An 18,935-nucleotide genomic window follows, 5' to 3' on the forward strand; every position below is an offset into this window, starting at 1 on the left:
CGGAGATCCCCAGGATCAAGTCTGTCCGTATCCTCTTTTAAGCGGTTTAGAGGTTGGGAGTTCACTTTCCATGATCGTATTCTCCTCCCTGGAGTAGTTTGTCTTTCTCTGGAGATCCTGTCCAGTAATTCACTGACTGCCCATTGGTTTGAATAGGCATTGTGTAAGGCTGGATTACCCCTGTGGAGGCACTACAGGGACATTACACACTCCCCACATAGATTCAGTCTGAAAGAAGAGAATTGTACCTAAGTTATACCCTATTCACAGATTAAAGGATAACAAGTTGATCTATGAGGGTCTGACTGCTCATGAGATCGGGATCCTCGGCAACCTGGAGTATGGAAGCCGATCATGTGTCCTGCTGCTCCGTTAAATACTGTGGGAAATTGCTATGCCTTCTCCAGCACTCTTCTAGAGCATCATTTGGATTGTGGATAATAGGAGAGCACCCCCCCCCCCCCTACATTACAAGACCAGCTCAGACACAGGCACTTCCTGCTGCCAAGCATCAGTGTGCAGAAATTTACTCTACAAGCCACAGACAAGATGATGTCTTTATCTGGAAGGGAGGCATATAGCTGAGCTGGCTGTGTGTTATATGTGAGTTAACAGAGCTAAGCGTGTCATTGTGTTTTATATCCTTCTCGTTGATCCCCTCTGTCTTTTTCTATGTGTCAGGTACTAGTAGGGTGTTCAAAAGCTAAATGAAAGTGTAGATAAACCCTGTAGCCTGATAATCTAAGCACATTATCAGCACACAGCATCTCACAGCACTAGAGGCATAATGAAGTGTCTGCTTATAGAGCTTGAAATATTACACTGACCATCACTTAGTGATAGGAGATAAAACAGCAATAAAACTGAGTAAAATTGTAAAGTAAGGAGGTTAAAATTATGTTTATTGTGTAAAGCTCACTAGGGGATTGAAATATGAGCACTTTCTTTCATGGGTAAAAGGTGATGGTGACAGCCAGGAGGCACCACGCTCAGGCAGCAGTAACACGAGACTCCTCTGGAGATGTTATTGTGGTTGGACTAGTAGCCGGCGTGTTATCGGATGGGTAGTGACATGCTCGCTCGCTGTGTATTGCTTTTATGTTGTTGTCTGCTGTTCACTGTGTCAATATTTGCAGTGTAAAGAGTTGAAGGAACCGCCATAAAGCAAGACTGGTTGGCGGGAGTATACACCCGGCCGAGCCCTCCTAGGAAGTGCTGTCATTTAATACCGGACTCCAAAACTAACACCCCCGGTGATGAAATGTGCAACCAAAGAGCAACACTGACGGCCACATCGTAAGGTATTGGTGTGGCCACCGGGCGTATAGGTCTGGCACATATCACTGCATCAATATGGCTGCCCCCAGTAATGCCAGGTCACTCGCTGCTGAAGGGATCACTCATTGCTTCCCGTCATTGTATTTTTCTTGAAGCCACTATGTGACCCAAGGGGAGGCTTGTTCCATGTGCTCTTCATCCCAAGTCTTTATCCATGCCCACGCTTCTGAGCTCAGTCATTCACCTCAAGGTCTGGTGACAAAAGCCAAACCCTTCTTCACTGTCCTGAATTCCCTTCTGGACTGTAGACAAGGAAGGTGACGGATACAGACTTCCCGCCTCAACCCGGCATCACATTCCACAAGGAAGGATGACCGAATCGCTGACTATGAGAAAAAAAAAAATTAGTGAGGATGACTGCCAGACTGCGCTGCATCGGTACCCGATGAAACTATTGTAGAAGAAATTATTGCTTGAATTGCAATTCCTTTTATATGTTATTAGGTAGGAATTAGCTGTAAACACCAGGCACCAGCTCAGGGTGAGCTGGTGCCGGAGCTTACCTTTGCTAGTGTTTTAAACCGCTTTATTGCGGTTTAAACACATTTTGATGAACAGACCCGAGGTAGCTTCGGCACTTGATGCGCACGACCATAGGAAGTGTCGGAGGCGTCACGCGTGGACGGCCGCGCGCAGCGCCGAAGCTGCTTCGGGTCTGTTCATCAAAATGTGTTTAAACCGCGATATAGCGGTTTATAACACTAGCAAAGGTAAGCAAAGGTAACCTGAGCTGGTGCCCGGTGTTTACAGCTAATACCTGCCATTACCAGTGCTAGGTTTCCTTTAAGGGCATCTACCTTCAGGATGAAGGATTGTATGAAAAATGAACCTGAGGGGCTCCATAGGTGGTAATGGAGCCCGGAACCCCTCAGGCTCATTTGCATACAGTCCTTCATCCTGGTGGTAGATATCCTTTAAGTTGTTTGGATGTTATAGGCTTTGCGTCAGGCTTTGTACTACTATTGTGGGGGCTTTGCAATCTAGTTATCAGTGGGCTTTGTATAAAGTAAATTGTGCTGCCAATAACCACTGGAATTGACTCTAAAATTTGGGATTGTTTCACATCACATTCACCTGAAGCGACTAGCACGCTTGGTCTAGTGTTAGCCAAGGACTCCCGGCACCACCGTCATTTATGAAGGTGGGAATCGAGGCCTGACTGCTGGACTACTGCCTGTGCTGTGATATGACAGACGTCCATCGTTGGAGGCACAGATTCCTAATGTTAACCCCGTACTGAGTTGAGGCCCGGCTAACGCATGGACAAAATTGCTAAACCCAACATTGTTGAGTGCCTTATCTTTCAGAGGACATGTATATGGGTGAGGATGATCCCCATCTATGTACAGGCAACAATGTTGCGGATCTCATGTTGTTATTGTAGATTTTGCTACAACTTGAAAGAATACAAATCCACTCAATAGGAGAGCGAAAAATTGTACATGCTGTGCTTTGTGTAACCTGTAAAATGATCTTTCTTCACGCCGGACCCTTTAAGTGCAGGTCCATATGTCTGGGTAGCGAGTCTTTGCCTTGACGTGATATATACTGTGTGGTTTTCCAGGAAATCTCTGCAGCCGCTCTAGGAATGGTTGCGTTGCGTGACTGCCGCGCTGTATGTAAGGAGTCGCCCATTGTAGAGGGTCACCTTGGTATGTACAGAGCATGTCCGTGCCGACTGTATATATCTGTATATCACCGGTACGTGGATATATCCAGCATCTGTTTGTGTATGTAAAAAAAAAAAAAAAAAAAATACTAAACAAAAAACAAACTCGCCCATAAGTGAGTTCACGCTTCTGTGTCTTCACGCTGTTGTGAGTCGCACAGAAATAGCTGAAACGGGAATAGAAGTGCTATATATAGCCCAATTGTTGGGCAGAGCGCGCTGTCTCACATGTGATTGCAAACACCATGCATCTGCTCGGGATGTGAGTGCAGCATTCACGTGAGTGTGAGAGGGAGACGCAGGCTAGCCGCTGTCAAGTCACCTACGGCAAGTTACGATCTGGGTGTAGTGGATGGGGGGGTGGGTGATTGAACGGGTCACAGCTATCGACTGCAATCCAAGGCTGAATCCAAAGCAATAATTGACACACATATTTTGTGCAAAGTTTGTAGTACAAAGCCTGGAAATAAGCCCCTGTCTCCAGTCTTGGCGCTCATACACACTAAGGCCGCATTCACACTGCCGTTGCCCGCCGCACCGTAGAACGGCGGTGCTGGGGAGAGGAGGTGGTGAGCGCTGCTCACCCACCCCTCTCCATAGGGATATGACAATTGGGCGCCGTGCTCCCTTTGCCGTCTGTGGGGGGCGTATATCAGCTGAATATACGTCCCCTGAACGGCCGTGTGAATTCAGCCTAACATGGATTGTGTCTTTGTGATAACCTGCCTACACCTGCATTTATAGGGGATAGTGCACAGTTGTGGTTTCCACAGCACTGTGTGGGAGCTGTCAAACACAGAGCAGGTCCTTTTCCTATCCACGTTTGGCGAGTGAGTGGGCGTCACATGACTGACCACAGAATCATGTTTTATGTCCCTTGAAAAGCAAATCTTGGAGCCTAAGGCCACGTTCACATGATGCGTTACTCCATGCAGTTCAAACTTTGGCATAGCAGAGAGAAGCTATTCCCCAACACACAGACCCAAAAACTTGTGTTCAGTGATAAGTTTTATCGGATAACATTGATAAACCCAAGTTGCAGTTTCCTGACCGCAGTTATTAGTCTCGGCGCACCTGCATTCAGGTGTCAGTTTTCCTCCGTAGTCCAAGCTCCACATGTGAACACAGCTTTAGTGTCTGGCAATGCCTGGTAAAACAGGAACCTGCAGCGGTATCTGTCTTATCCATGTGCTGATACAGAATAGTGATGTCCTCCACGTGTCCATCATGTGATCCGGGCAGATTTCTATCAACTGGGAGTAAACAATGAAGGTTCCTGTTGGATGACAGCAAGCGGAGATCTCTAAACCACCAACAACTGCTACTGAAAGTTTATTGGGAAATTTGTAGAATTTTACACAATCCCAGCAAACTTTGTATTGCCGCTCAGACTGAATAACGTTCTTAAGCTTTTGACATCCCCCACCCCAATGGATAGGTCAAAGGGTTTTACATTCGCCCAACAATGCGTGGGAACCGCACAAGTCCCACCGCAATTCTCTGCATTAAAAAAATCTTTTTCGACTGTGGACTCAGGGAGGTGAAGAACCAGCGTGGTTGTCTGTGTGTGTGCACAATTCGGGTGACTTGGGTTCTGGAGAAAGTGACTTGGGGCCCCCAAAAATTTTCCATTTGGACTATTTGTAAGGAGCAAAAAGAGAGCAGTCGCAATGGATTGGACCTGGTATTACCTTACAGGAAATTCTGTCAAGATTTTGGACTTGTGTCGGCCTTCCAGGTAACCAATCCTAATGGGATTGTTTGCGGTGGTTGGCGCGGTGGTACTGCTCCGCATGCTGTATCTCTCACCATTGTTGTATGCACTGATGATTAGGAGCTGAGGGTCCGGGCCCCCTTTAGTCTCCCCTGTAGCTCTGCCTTATGTTTTGCTTCTCCCATGGCTCGGGTTTCCTCAGAATCTTTCTCTTGCCCCATGTAGGGAATTGGGAGAAAGGTGCAGGTGGTATCCAGTAAGTGCCTCCCCGGGCTCCTCCAGGATAACTTTGATGGGTCAGATGTGAGCGGGGGCATTCCTCCTCCTCCTCCTCCTCCTCCTCCTCCAGCAGCTGTTGGGTTTCCTCTCTTACAAGCAGCGGGGAATCTGTGGCTGTCAGCTGTTTGAGGAAAACCGCGCTCCAAAGCGTTTCCACCGCACACGGCACAAGCTCAAATATTTCAATTTTTTTTAAATAACGCATCTGCGTGATGACCGGGGAGGAAAGTGCAGGCCCTTATCCACATTGCGCCAATGCAGAGCGATACTTAACCCTTCACTGGCCGGTGCCCGGGTGACCTTGGCAATATGGAGCAAAAGGCTGTGGTCAGGACCGCTGACTCTCTGGGTCTATAGTGACCGGACGTTGGCAGAGCCCTACCTGCCCCTGTCTGCCCTAACCCCAGATGCCTGCCCAGCTCTCCATAGCCTTGAGGGTGCACGTCGCACGTAGCGTTTACTGCATGCGTTTAAAAACGTATTGCTACAGCTGAAGGGATATTTCCCTAGTTAAACAGCTGTTAACGCTTGTGTTCACAAAACACAAGTGTTAACGCATTGTTAACACATGTGTTAATACCACGGTTAACGCATGCAGTTGTTAACACGTGCGTTAACATCACAGTTAACGCATGCGTTTTGTAAACGCAAGCGTTAACAGCTGTTTAATTAGGGAAATATCCCTTCAGCTGTAGCAATGCGTTTTTAAGCGCATGCAGTAAACGCGACGTGTGACAGCACCCTAAAATTTAAAGGGGGCCTACCAGCCCCTACCTATCCAGCTTTCCAGGGAACATTCATTTGAAAATTAACTGTTTCATAGGACACAACTGCTCGTGCACCTGTTCTTTATATGGCCCATTATTTAAAGGGTGTAGATGCCCCATAGGAATGGAACAGCGTGTGCATTGATTGGATGGGAGTGGTGGTGACAGCAGGTGGTGGAGTGGGCAATGATCGGATGGTGCGGTGGTGGTGGTGGTACAGGCAATGATCGGATGGTGCGGTGGTGGTACAGGCAATGATCGGATGGTGCGGTGGTGGTGGTACAGGCAATGATCGGATGGTGCGGTGGTGGTGGTACGGGCAATGATCGGATGGTGCGGTGGTGGTGGTACAGGCAATGATCGGATGGTGCGGTGGTGGTGGTACAGGCAATGATCGGATGGTGCGGTGGTGGTGGTACAGGCAATGATCGGATGGTGCGGTGGTGGTGGTACAGGCAATGATCGGATGGTGCGGTGGTGGTGGTACAGGCAATGATCGGATGGTGCGGTGGTGGTGGTACAGGCAATGATCGGATGGTGCGGTGGTGGTGGTACAGGCAATGATCGGATGGTGCGGTGGTGGTGGTACAGGCAATGATCGGATGGTGCGGTGGTGGTGGTACAGGCAATGATCGGATGGTGCGGTGGTGGTGGTACAGGCAATGATCGGATGGTGCGGTGGTGGTGGTACAGGCAATGATCGGATGGTGCGGTGGTGGTGGTACAGGCAATGATCGGATGGTGCGGTGGTGGTGGTGGTACAGGCAATGATCGGATGGTGCGGTGGTGGTGGTGGTACAGGCAATGATCGGATGGTGCGGCGGTGGTGGTACGGGCAATGATCGGATGGTGCGGCGGTGGTGGTACGGGCAATGATCGGATGGTGCGGCGGTGGTGGTACAGGCAATGATCGGATGGTGCGGTGGTGGTACAGGCAATGATCGGATGGTGCGGCGGCGGCGGTGGTGGCGGCGGCGCAGGCAATGATTGGATGGTGCGGCGGTGGTGGCGACGGCGCAGGCAATGATTGGATGGTGCGGCTGTGGTGGCGGCGGCGCAGGCAATGATTGGATGGTGGTGCGGTGGTGGCGGCGCAGGCAATGATTGGATGGTGGTGCGGTGGTGGCGGCGCAGGCAATGATTGGATGGTGGTGCGGTGGTGGTGGCGGCGCAGGCAATGATTGGATGGTGCGGCGGTGGTGGCGGCGCAGGCAATGATTGGATGGTGGTGCGGTGGTGGCGGCGCAGGCAATGATTGGATGGTGGTGCGGTGGTGGTGGCGGCGCAGGCAATGATTGGATGGTGCGGCGGTGGTGGCGGCGGCGCAGGCAATGATTGGATGGTGCGGCGGTGGTGGCGGCGGCGCAGGCAATGATTGGATGGTGCGGCGGTGGTGGCGGCGCAGGCAATGATTGGATGGTGGTGCGGTGGTGGCGGCGCAGGCAATGATTGGATGGTGGTGGCGGCGCAGGCAATGATTGGATGGTGGTGCGGTGGTGGCGGCGCAGGCAATGATTGGATGGAGCAGTGGTGGGAGCAGGGGCGGGACTTATGCCATGATATTGGAAAGATAACTGGTGCACTGGCAGATGTGGCCCCGCCCCTAGTGCACTGAGCCGCATATTTCCATAAAAATACATTAAAAAGGTAATGTATTTCTTGGGTGGAGGGGGGAAGCTGCGCCTGCAGCTAGGGGGCAGTGTATAGCGCAGAGCAATACTCCTGCATTACCAGGAGGAATATCCGAGGACAGGTGGATAGTGCAGGGTGTATGCGGTGTGTGGGTGCATGTATCCCTGCACACGGGGGGGGGGACGCTACCTGCAGCGCTGGTGTGAGGAGGGGGATGCATGTGTGCTCTGTGCCCTGCTCCCCCCTTCCCTGCAGTTGCAGCAGCCCGTCCTCCCCGCAGCCCCGGGTCCTAGTGCCGCTCTCTCGCTTTGCTCTCGGCTTCGCGTCTTGTTTATTGTTTGTTTTCCTATTGGGCGGCCGGCGAGCGGCTCTGCCCTGGCAACTGGAGCAGAGTCGATTTGCATAAGGCGGCCGCCATTGGCTGGGCCGGCGCCGGAGCCCGTCCAATGAGCGCGCGGCGGCGGAGCGGCAGGGCTATGCTAATGAGGCGCTGTTGCTGGGGCGCCCGGCGCGGCTCCCTCCCCCTCCCGCGCTCCTGCATTGTGTGTGTTGCCTGGCGAGAGACGTTGATAAACGAGGATTTAATGATCTGCAGCAGTTTCCCCTCTGACTGCGGGCAGCGCGCACACCCCGGGCCACACACCGGGCCCGGCTATAAATACCCGGCATGTGCCCGTGTCACAACAGGTGGCCACCAGGGTGACTCCGACTGATAATTATAGTTCTGCAGTCACATGCCCCTCGCCCGCCCAATCACCGCCATCTTTTCTGATGTTATCAGCTTAACCCTGGCAGTGCCACGGGGGGTGGGGGGGGGTGGTGATGGGGCACACCTGAGGGTACTACACATCACTAGGGTCTACGGGCCACACCTGAGGGTACTACACATCACTAGGGTCTACAGGGCACACCTGAGGGTACTACACATCACTAGGGTCTACAGGCCACACCTGAGGGTACTACACGTCACTAGGGTCTACAGGCCACACCTGAGGGTACTACACATCACTAGGGTCTACAGGGCACACCTGAGGGTACTACACATCACTAGGGTCTACAGGCCACACCTGAGGGTACTACACATCACTAGGGTCTGCAGGCCACACCTGAGGGTACTACACATCACTAGGGTCTACAGGGCACACCTGAGGGTACTACACATCACTAGGGTCTACAGGGCACACCTGAGGGTACTACACATCACTAGGGTCTACGGGGCACACCTGAGGGTACTACACATCAATAGGGTCTACGGGGCACACCTGAGGGTACTACACATCACTAGGGGTCTACGGGGCACACCTGAGGGTACTACACATCACTAGGGTCTACAGGGCACACCTGAGGGTACTACACATCACTAGGGTCTACAGGGCACACCTGAGGGTACTACACATCACTAGGGTCTACGGGGCACACCTGAGGGTACTACACATCACTAGGGGTCTACGGGGCACACCTGAGGGTACTACACATCACTAGGGTCTAAGGGGCACACCTGAGGGTACTACACATCACTAGGGTCTACGGGGCACACCTGAGGATACTACACATCACTAGGGTCTACGGGGCACACCTGAGGATACTACACATCACTAGGGTCTACGGGGCACACCTGAGGGTACTACACATCACTAGGGTCTACGGGGCACACCTGAGGGTACTACACATCACTAGGGTCTACGGGGCACACCTGAGGGTACTACACATCACTAGGGTCTACGGGGCACACCTGAGGGTACTACACATCACTAGGGTCTACGGGGCACACCTGAGGGGTACTACACATCACTAGGGTCTACGGGGCACACCTGAGGGGTACTACACATCACTAGGGTCTACGGGGCACACCTGAGGGTACTACACATCACTAGGGCCTACGGGGCACACCTGAGGGTACTACACATCACTAGGGCCTACGGGGCACACCTGAGGGTACTACACATCACTAGGGCCTACGGGGCACACCTGAGGGTACTACACATCACTAGGGCCTACGGGGCACACCTGAGGGTACTACACATCACTAGGGCCTACGGGGCACACCTGAGGGTACTACACATCACTAGGGCCTACGGGGCACACCTGAGGGTACTACACATCACTAGGGCCTACGGGGCACACCTGAGGGTACTACACATCACTAGGGCCTACGGGGCACACCTGAGGGTACTACACATCACACGGGTCTACGGGGCACACCTGAGGGTACTACACATCACTAGGGTCTAACACCATTGGGGACCCCACTGCTTCTTATTGGTCCAGTCTATATGGCCCGTTATGGATTGCGTAAAATATGGTGAAACTAATAGCGCAGCGCGCTGTACTGTTGGCATGACACCAATCCTGACCAATCCCATTATGGATCATGTGACCAATCCGGTAAATATCTTGGTGGGAGGGGGAACAGGTGGAGGATTACAATGTTATACCCAAGGGAGGGAGGGGGGGATTTATCATCTGCACCGGTGTACGATAAAGGTCCTGCCCCTGATAAATGCCACCGCTAAACTTTGCCGAATTCTTAAAAAAAAAAAAAAAAAATCTGTTGGATAACAACAGACGCCCAGGACATCACTATATAACCCCTCTATTCTATAAAATGTTTTATTTTGAATAAATTATGGAATTAGCCGGGTGCCATACGGTTCAGTACCAAATCCTCCAACCATCGGGCGGATGCACCCGTCACCAGCCGTAGCGGGGGAACGTTGTGACTGATGATGTCGGAGGATTAGTATGTGGGATGTTAGTAAAGTTATACGCTCCCATCAACGTCTTCTGCCTCGTGTGTTTGATAATCTGTGCCCTCTGATATCACTGCTCGGGGTACAGACCTCTGTAACCTGCACACTGCACTGTGTGAATGCCGCCTTGGGGTCGCCGAGGTGGTTGATCCTGCGTGGTGTGTCATGGATCCTGGTGATAAATACTAGGGGTACAGTGAGTTCTTCTAGTGGTATAATTGGAGCATTGTGGATGAGGTTTAACCAGGAAAATCTGCAGTCCAAATGGAGGTCAAAAGCATTGCTCAACTAGCCATTACCAAATATGTGTGTGGCTTATGTTCCCATTAACACTTTGCAGCAATTACTCTCCTAGTGGCAGTGCTTCCCTGACACCAATACCAGTGCATGGTCTGTAAGTGGGCTCAGTTGGTGTTCCATCTTTTTGGGGTCTCGTCGCCCTCCACATCCCTCATGGTGGCTTCCGTATCCACATGGAGGACACGGGGTTAACGCTGTTGTCTGTCATTGTGTGACGTGGTCTGGAGGCTGCTGCCTACACTGTACAACACTTCCAAGGACACATGGTGCATCTCTGACACAGATACAAGCGCAGAAAGAGACTATTGTGTTTGTACTCTGTAAAATCTGCACAGGAAATGGAAGCACATTTTATTTTTTTTTTATTTTTTAAATGTTCTAAAAAAGATCATCCCCTTGTTTATGAATGAATAAGAGCAGAGATTGAATGTATCACAAGGACTTTTACTGGATGCGCTGCCTTTAAAAGCTTTGTGTTATGCAGTGATGACCCTGTGTGGGTGTTTTTTTTTTTTTTTAAAGTATTAACATGTTTCATTTTGTTGTATCTACAGTGTACAGAAAGTTTCTTATAGCAATCCTGTGTTGCAGGTTGTATTGTGCTTCAGAGCTGCACTCGCTACATACATGACATTACTTATCCTGTACTGATCCTGAGTTACATCCTGTATTATACTCCAGAGCTGCACTCACTATTCTGCTGCTGGTGCAGTCACTGTGTACATACATGACATTACTTATCCTGTACTGATCCTGAGTTACATCCTGTATTATACCCCAGAGCTGCACTCACTATTCTGCTGCTGGTGCAGTCACTGTGTACATACATGACATTACTTATCCTGTACTGATCCTGAGTTACATCCTGTATTATACTCCAGAGCTGCACTCACTATTCTGCTGCTGGTGCAGTCACTGTGTACATACATGACATTACTTATCCTGTACTGATCCTGAGTTACATCCTGTATTATACTCCAGAGCTGCACTCACTATTCTGCTGCTGGTGCAGTCACTGTGTACATACATGACATTACTTATCCTGTACTGATCCTGAGTTACATCCTGTATTATACTCCAGAGCTGGACTCACTATTCTGCTGCTGGTGCAGTCACTGTGTACATACATGAAATTTTAGGTGTTGTTTTTGCTTTGGTGATTTTCTTTCTGACGTTACAAAGTAATTTTCTTTGATAAGATGTCCTTTTCCTAGCCACCCCCCACCCCTTTTTTTTTTTTTTTTTACTTGAGGGATTGGCAGCTTTTTTGCTGTTTTATTATAACCAGCAGAAGTATGAGTGCAGCTGTGGTCTATAATAGTGATAGGAATAATAGCATTTTAAAGGGAAACCTCAAATGGGCAGCTCTGAAACACAGTGACACCTGTGACGATGTGGAGACAAGTGTTGTTCTGGGTGTTTCATTAGTTGCACTTCTGGGCTCTGTGTGTCTGTAAGGTACTGATGTCTATGCGGTCCCAGGATAGTCATCGGCCAAGTGACCGGTATCACTGCACAACTTTTCCTGTTCCTGCACCCAGTTATGAATCTTGCAGGACGGGAAAATGAAGATGACAATCTGCTTTTTGCATAGCTCTGTGTAATCGGTGTATGGGGCGGCTGCTGAGGGCGTATGAGGTCAGGGCTGGCTGTGAGAACACATGGATGTGTTTACCTGTGCACAACGCTCACACCTCCAGCTTCTCCTCTTTGCTGAATGTTTGCCGAATTTCCTACATTGAGACTTTGCTTTATGGGGTGTGGATTAACAATTGTGGGAAAGGAATATGCAAATCGGCTTTCCTTGGTAGATAAAGTGAAACTGTGCCTTCAGCATCAATGTCTGACTCTCAGGACACCCTGTTATTGAGTCTAACCCGTCCGATCTGCAGAAAGACGCCATGCCTGAGGTATTGCACAGTAGGGAAGTTGTTAGGTAAACTTCTAGGCCATCAACATGGTGGCCTGCATATGTCGTGTCCGTGCTATTATAAGCGATGTGGATTCTTATGGACCTGAGGTCCACTAAGAGGTTTTCAGATGTGAGATCCCTCATGTCCGGGGATGAGTGGATGTGCTGTTGATAGAGTTATACTAGTGATTATGTGACACTTGGAGGCTGTTCAGATATTTTACATAGACTCTAGATTTGCACTTCTTGACACAGCATATACAAACCAAGGGGGACGCTAAGTACCCCACCTCTCCTTTTAGTCTCCTTGTAGTGCCAGCTGCCTCAGCATATACAGAGGCCACCTATGGTCAGTGTCATCCACTCAGGACTCTGAGATCCCCACCTATAGTGTCATCCAAAGAGGGCTCCTGGGGACCCCCATCTATGGCCGCTGTTATACACAGAGGGCTCCAGGCAACCCTCGCCTTTGGTCGCTGGCATACATAGAGGGCTCCCGGGGACCCCCAGCTATGGCCGCTGGCATACATAGAGGGAACCGGAGCCGCCTGTATTCCTGGCTCCTGGAGTAGATGCAGTCATTTTCACTATTTGTTAGTCGTTTTGCTCTGACGTTTTCTAACGTTCTTTGTTTTCTTGGTCACCGCTGTCATGATCTCCGGGTGCTGTCAGTGAATAGAACCCATACATGTAGCAAAATCTGTAGAGTCTACAGAGACCCCATAGAGCAATGGTGGCGAACCTATGGAACGGGTGCCAAGGGTGGCACTTGGAGTCCTCTCTGTGGGCACCCAAACCGTCACACCAGCACAGGGATCGACAGACAGGACTCAAGGCCTCCTCCTGAAGTCCCAGGCAGCTCAGGATGTTCTGCACTTAATGCTGAATTTCTCCTTCGTCCAGTGTATTGGTGTCCCCTGGACACACAGACAATTGAAATTTGTGACAGAGCAAATTGCCCTGTCGCCACTTTGCAGAAAATACATGGGTTGCAGTTGTAGTTTGGGCACTCGTTCTGTAAAAGGTTTGCCACCACTGCCACAGAGCTTTTGCCTACAGTTGTTGTTGTTGTTGACACTTGTGCCATAGCATCTGGTAGTTTTCTAGTTGCTGAATAAAAGCAGATTTTGGAAAAGCAAAAGTAATGGCAACAGAAGAGACGTTCTGTGCAGAATGTGCCTGAATTGTCTGAATTTGCTACTTAAACCTGATTTGCTTGCATCTAGCTTTTATCCTATTTATGTAAAGTAGGTTTTTTCTAAAGTTGTGACCCTGTGTGCCAAACTTCAGAGAGGTTTTCTTTCTTGGCATAAACTTGGTCGTCTGTTATGCCAGATATATTCTTCAGTATAATACTGATAAAGACCAGATATAAGACCAGATTTATCAGTGTCTGACACTGTCTGGCCTGGCTATGCACTAAGCTGAGCTCTGATTGGTCGTTATTGCTTGAATCTAATAGACTTGGATGTAATGGAGATCCTTCGATGGAGGGATTTCTGAGTAATCTAATTATCCAAATAATTACTCCTGTCCATCCAGGTGAAAAAAACAGCATGTTTTTACTTGAAATATGACTAAAAACTAGGATTTTTGTGATGTCTGTATTGATTTAAATGCATACTGATGAGTTTGTCGATGCAGTGGTTTAATTTATGTGCATGCAATGTATAGCTGACGTTCCAGGGGTGCAATGTATAGCCCCCTTCTTACAGCCTGGTACATATTATCTGTGTCCTCTACTACATGATGAATCTGAGTTTGCAGTTTATCATTCCTCTACCTGCTGCAGATTCGTAACCAGTTGTCCTGCAGCGCCATCTATTGTCTGGTTGGCAAACTGCAGCAAATCGCCTCTCATAGAATTGAGTGCCAAATTCTAATGTTTTCTTTGTCAAATCTTTCCAGGAGGCGAGACTTCAGCATGCAAACCGTCATCTGTCCGGCTTGCACCCTCATTTTCATTCCATGCTGCGGGTCTACAGATGGCTGGACAAATGCCACACTCTCATCAGCAGTTCAGTGACCGGCGTCAGCAGAACCTAAATGACCAACAAGTATCTGCCTTATCTTACAATGACCAGATTCAGCAACCGTTGGCTAACCAGGTGAGACCTTGCTTTGTGTGCATTCAGCCAGGAGGGTTTCTCACCTCCGCTTTGCTCCATGGTTCCAGTGATGTGTTTATGGGACAGTAGACCAGTGATCGTTGAATCGTAGTCAATTCACTTCACATTAGTTGAGCCACGAAATGCAACCACAAATTATCTGTAGCCAACACTGTTCTCACGTTGTCAACTCTTTGTTTTTCTCCACCCATGATGCTATTTAGTCTTAGTCAGATTGGAGGTCCTGGCCAAAAATGTCATTGGGTGGCTCACTATGACAGCACAGACCCTAACTGATGTATTGGATGCCAGAACTAAATTCTTACAGGATGCAGAAAGTTGGTGGAGTTGTGAATGGACCTGTTTAAAGGGGGTTGGCACATATATCACACTTAAACAGGGTTAAAGGAAATTTACCATCAAAATCCTTCATGTGAACCAGGGGCAGCTATTGATAGATCCCGAACACAGATGCATTTAGACCTAACCACTTGATCAATTTGCAATTTTGCAGCGTGCAATGTGTGAGCGCAGCCTTACCTTGCCTCGTTTGTTTTGTGACTCTGCATGTGTCTGTATTCCTTCTAATGACTTGCCTTTTACTTTGTCCTTCTGCAGCGGCGGATGCCCCAAAACTTTCGTGATCCGACTACAGCACCGCTGAGGAAACTGTCAGTTGACTTGATCAAAACTTACAAACTTATTAATGAGGTGTGTAATATGGCCGATAGCTTATTGACACTGTTGCAAATAACCTTTTCTGTCTCAATGTATTTCTAAAGCAAAGTGGTTTGATTTATTAATTTATTTTTGTGGTATGATTTTTGAGGACTCCCTTTAATGTCCTCCATTTATATGGTGTTGGTATTATCTGTGTTTTCAAGCTTTCTCAGTTTTTTGATTCTTCTCTCTTCTCAATCCAGGTCTACTATGCAAAAAAGAAGCGGCGGCATCAACAAGGACAAGGCGACGACTCCAGTCACAAGAAGGAAAGAAAGGTTTACAACGATGGCTACGACGACGACAACTTCGACTACATTGTGAAAAATGGCGAGAAGTGGATGGATCGCTATGAAATAGACTCTCTGATTGGAAAAGGTTCCTTTGGCCAGGTAAGGACGACTTACTCAGTGACACTACCCCTTTTCATTCTAAACTCTCGTCTTGTAATATCTTATTAAAAGAAATCTACCATTTTTTGTTTTTATGCATTGTGAACCAAACATACCTTGAGAATGCTGTATCAACTCTGATGCAGAAACATTTCTCGTTTTGTTCAAGAAACAATTATAAAATTCAGGACCTTGGTAAAGCTGGGTGCTGCTGGCACCCATACATAAACACATTACTTCTTCATAAGAGCTGCTTGAACTTTCCAGACAGGACTAATCAACCTGAGCTGGATGACTTCTACACGGAAGCTGGTGCAGTTATTGATTACTTCTGCCCTTCAGGGACAACACCGTTAGAGTGAGGAGAGCTCTGAGGCAGCCACAGGAGCGCGAGAGGCTCATTATCATAATTTTATTTTATTTTTTAAGCTAAACCACTCAGTTCAGGGATTAAACTACATTAGTGTAGCTACAGCATTCTCAAGATATGTTTGGTTCACAATGCATAAAAGCAAATGGTACATTTCCTTTAAGTTTGTTTAAGATACGTGCTAGCCCCTCATTATGTTCATGGTGTTCTCCTATCGTTCCAGGTTGTAAAGGCATACGACCGAGTGGAGCAGGAGTGGGTGGCTATTAAAATTATAAAGAACAAGAAAGCTTTCTTAAACCAAGCCCAGATCGAAGTACGACTTCTCGAGCTGATGAACAAACATGACACGGAGATGAAATACTACATAGGTAAAGATGATAAGACACTTGCTTTGCTCTTTCCTTTTGTCTCTCTTATCATAGGTGAATTAAAACGGGTTGTCCCAGTATTCATTGCGATCACCTGTCCTTGGCTCGAATGCAAACCTATGGGATTCCATGGTAATAGACAGCATTCAAACCTGCATAGTCTGATCCTATAGTCATACTTTTGGCTGGTTATCTCTTTAATGAATGATAGTACATAATTTAGCAACAGAGGTAAGACAAGTGTGACCGCAGGATAATTACAGAAGCAATGACTCTGGGCATCATATCTCTGTCGCCTTCAGCTTTTGTGTTCGGTCTGTGAAATCCAGCCAGTGCACGCCTGACCAAACTTGACTTCATGTTTAACCCTAAGTGGACTTCTAAAACACCTCTCCACAGGTTGTGGGTTTTATTGCAGCTTGGCCTCTTCTACATCAGTGGAACCTGCACACGATCTTGGACAGGGGTTGGGATGTTTTTAGATGGAAGCAGACATGATTTTCTAATCTTGGACAAGTCCTTTAAAGGAACACTCCAGTCAATCTGATTTATTGAATAATGCATGGTGCAGGACTTTTTTTTTTTTTTTTTTTAAATTATTATTATTGTATTTCTAGCACCTGGCTAGGACCTGGAGTCCTGCTCCTCCATTCAGGCCCTGCACAGGGATTCTATGAATCTGCTGTGACTGGAGTGTTCCTTTAAGTATCCTGTATACAACTTTAGTTAGATCTCTAACAATGTCTGTTCTTCTTTCTTTCTTGAAGTGCATTTAAAGCGACATTTTATGTTCCGAAACCACCTCTGCCTCGTGTTTGAAATGCTTTCATACAACCTCTACGACTTACTACGTAACACCAACTTCCGGGGTGTTTCTTTAAACCTGACACGAAAGTTTGCACAGCAGATGTGCACTGCACTACTATTCCTGGCTACTCCTGAACTTAGTATCATTCACTGTGACCTAAAGCCTGAAAATATCCTGCTCTGTAATCCCAAGCGAAGCGCCATTAAGATTGTCGATTTTGGAAGCTCGTGCCAGCTAGGGCAGAGGGTAAGTGCTTATTAAAATGTCCCAAGGGTTATTTTAAAGCTCAAATGTTAACCCAAAGATTCGTTTATATTGGATTTTTTTTTTTTTTTGTTCTCAGATATACCAATATATTCAGTCTCGTTTTTACCGGTCTCCAGAAGTTTTACTGGGAATGCCTTATGACCTTGCGATTGACATGTGGTCCCTCGGTTGCATTTTAGTTGAGATGCATACGGGGGAGCCCCTCTTCAGCGGAGCCAACGAAGTAAGGAAAACTCTCAATTTAAATCGACTTTTCATAGACATTTTTGAAAAATTCTTGTGTATAGTTTTCTTGTTTTTATTGCTCTCTTTCTCACTGTTACCTAATGATTCTTGGTGGATAGCAAAAGGATTTATCGGTGATAACGTCACATCATCCGCTCTTTTCAGACTCTGGCTGCGGCTTATGGGCTATAGCAGGCACATGCACTTTTGATGCTATGTTCACTGAGTCCCCTCTATGTTCATACTCCCCTAGGGCCCATAGTTAAATTAATCCTGGTCAATCCTGGAAGACCTGTCACAAGAATTTAATCCCTCAATTCAACAATGCCTGATGGTAAAGGATTACAAGTCCTCCCCTTGTCTCCTAAAATTAGCTGCCAGTGAGACACTGTACCTCTAATCACAGCCATATGCAAACTTGCTTTCTTGACTCTTATCTCCTGGGTTTGACTCTTTTCCTCTCCCAGTCTGCCAGTAAATTGCGCTCTATGTACTTGTTGGAAATATTGTCAATTTTTTTACACAGTGCGTTGTTACATTCATATCATGTGACCAGGGGGATGTCCTCTACTCTTTACATTTGCTAAATGTACCTCGTGTATGTATCTGATCACATGAAAAATCACAGCATGCCTCCATTTAGGAGTCCATGGAGGCAGCTGTGATTTCATGTGATCTGATACATACATGGCATACTTCTTGCAAATGTAAAGGATGTATAGGACCTTGGATGACATCACCTTGGTCACATGACATGAATTACTGAATAGGAATGAGGCATGGGACGGGACGGCCAAGCAGGACACGCCCCCATCATATAAGATAAAGTTGATATATGGAGGAAACAATTTTTAGCTAAAAGAAGGGGGTCAGTTAGTTACTAGGACTCTAAGGGAACCTGTTATTAGCTGTATATGTGAAAATGGTCTTTTAGCCAGATGGGAGATAAAGGCTATTTTAATAATTGTAACATTTAACAAATTGAAAGGAAACCTACCACTTGAAGTGGCAGGTTTCAGAAGAAAACACCGAGCGCGTACCTCCCTGCGCCGGCTATAAAGTTTAAAAAGTGTTTTAAACCGCGATACCGCGGTTTAAAACACTAACAAAAATAAGCTCCGGCACTAGCTCACCCTGAGCTGGTGCTCCGTGTTTTATTCTGAAACCTGCCACTTCAAGTGGTAGGTTTCCTTTAAGTGCAAAACTTGATTTCATTATATAATTGATGTTGGGAATAGCTCCCCCTACTGCCAGGATGCATGTAGTTCATAATTGACCCTCTGGCTTCTCTCTGATCAAGGATCCGCTGGTTC

The 18,935-nt window shown here is 47.7% G+C and overlaps 1 protein-coding gene across 5 annotated transcripts in view; it reads left to right on the forward strand.

Annotated features, from left to right (window-relative positions):
• DYRK1A (dual specificity tyrosine phosphorylation regulated kinase 1A) overlaps positions 1-18,935 on the forward strand; it is a 44,806-nt gene that overhangs the window by 15,947 nt on the left and 9,924 nt on the right. For 2 of the 5 annotated variants that reach the window (XM_072138748.1, XM_072138747.1), the window contains exons 1-7: positions 7,980-8,086; positions 14,270-14,469; positions 15,088-15,180; positions 15,393-15,581; positions 16,175-16,322; positions 17,090-17,376; positions 17,474-17,620. In XM_072138748.1, the coding sequence (XP_071994849.1) occupies positions 7,984-8,086; positions 14,270-14,469; positions 15,088-15,180; positions 15,393-15,581; positions 16,175-16,322; positions 17,090-17,376; positions 17,474-17,620 (1,167 nt within the window). In that variant the 5' untranslated portion in view covers positions 7,980-7,983. Of the gene's footprint in view, positions 1-7,979; positions 8,087-9,600; positions 9,785-14,269; positions 14,470-15,087; positions 15,181-15,392; positions 15,582-16,174; positions 16,323-17,089; positions 17,377-17,473; positions 17,621-18,935 lie in introns of those variants that run through there. The other 3 variants (XM_072138750.1, XM_072138749.1, XM_072138751.1) reach the window with 2 other exon arrangements.

This window comes from Engystomops pustulosus, chromosome 2 (assembly GCF_040894005.1).
Source record: "Engystomops pustulosus chromosome 2, aEngPut4.maternal, whole genome shotgun sequence".
NCBI classification, from domain to species: domain Eukaryota; kingdom Metazoa; phylum Chordata; class Amphibia; order Anura; family Leptodactylidae; genus Engystomops; species Engystomops pustulosus.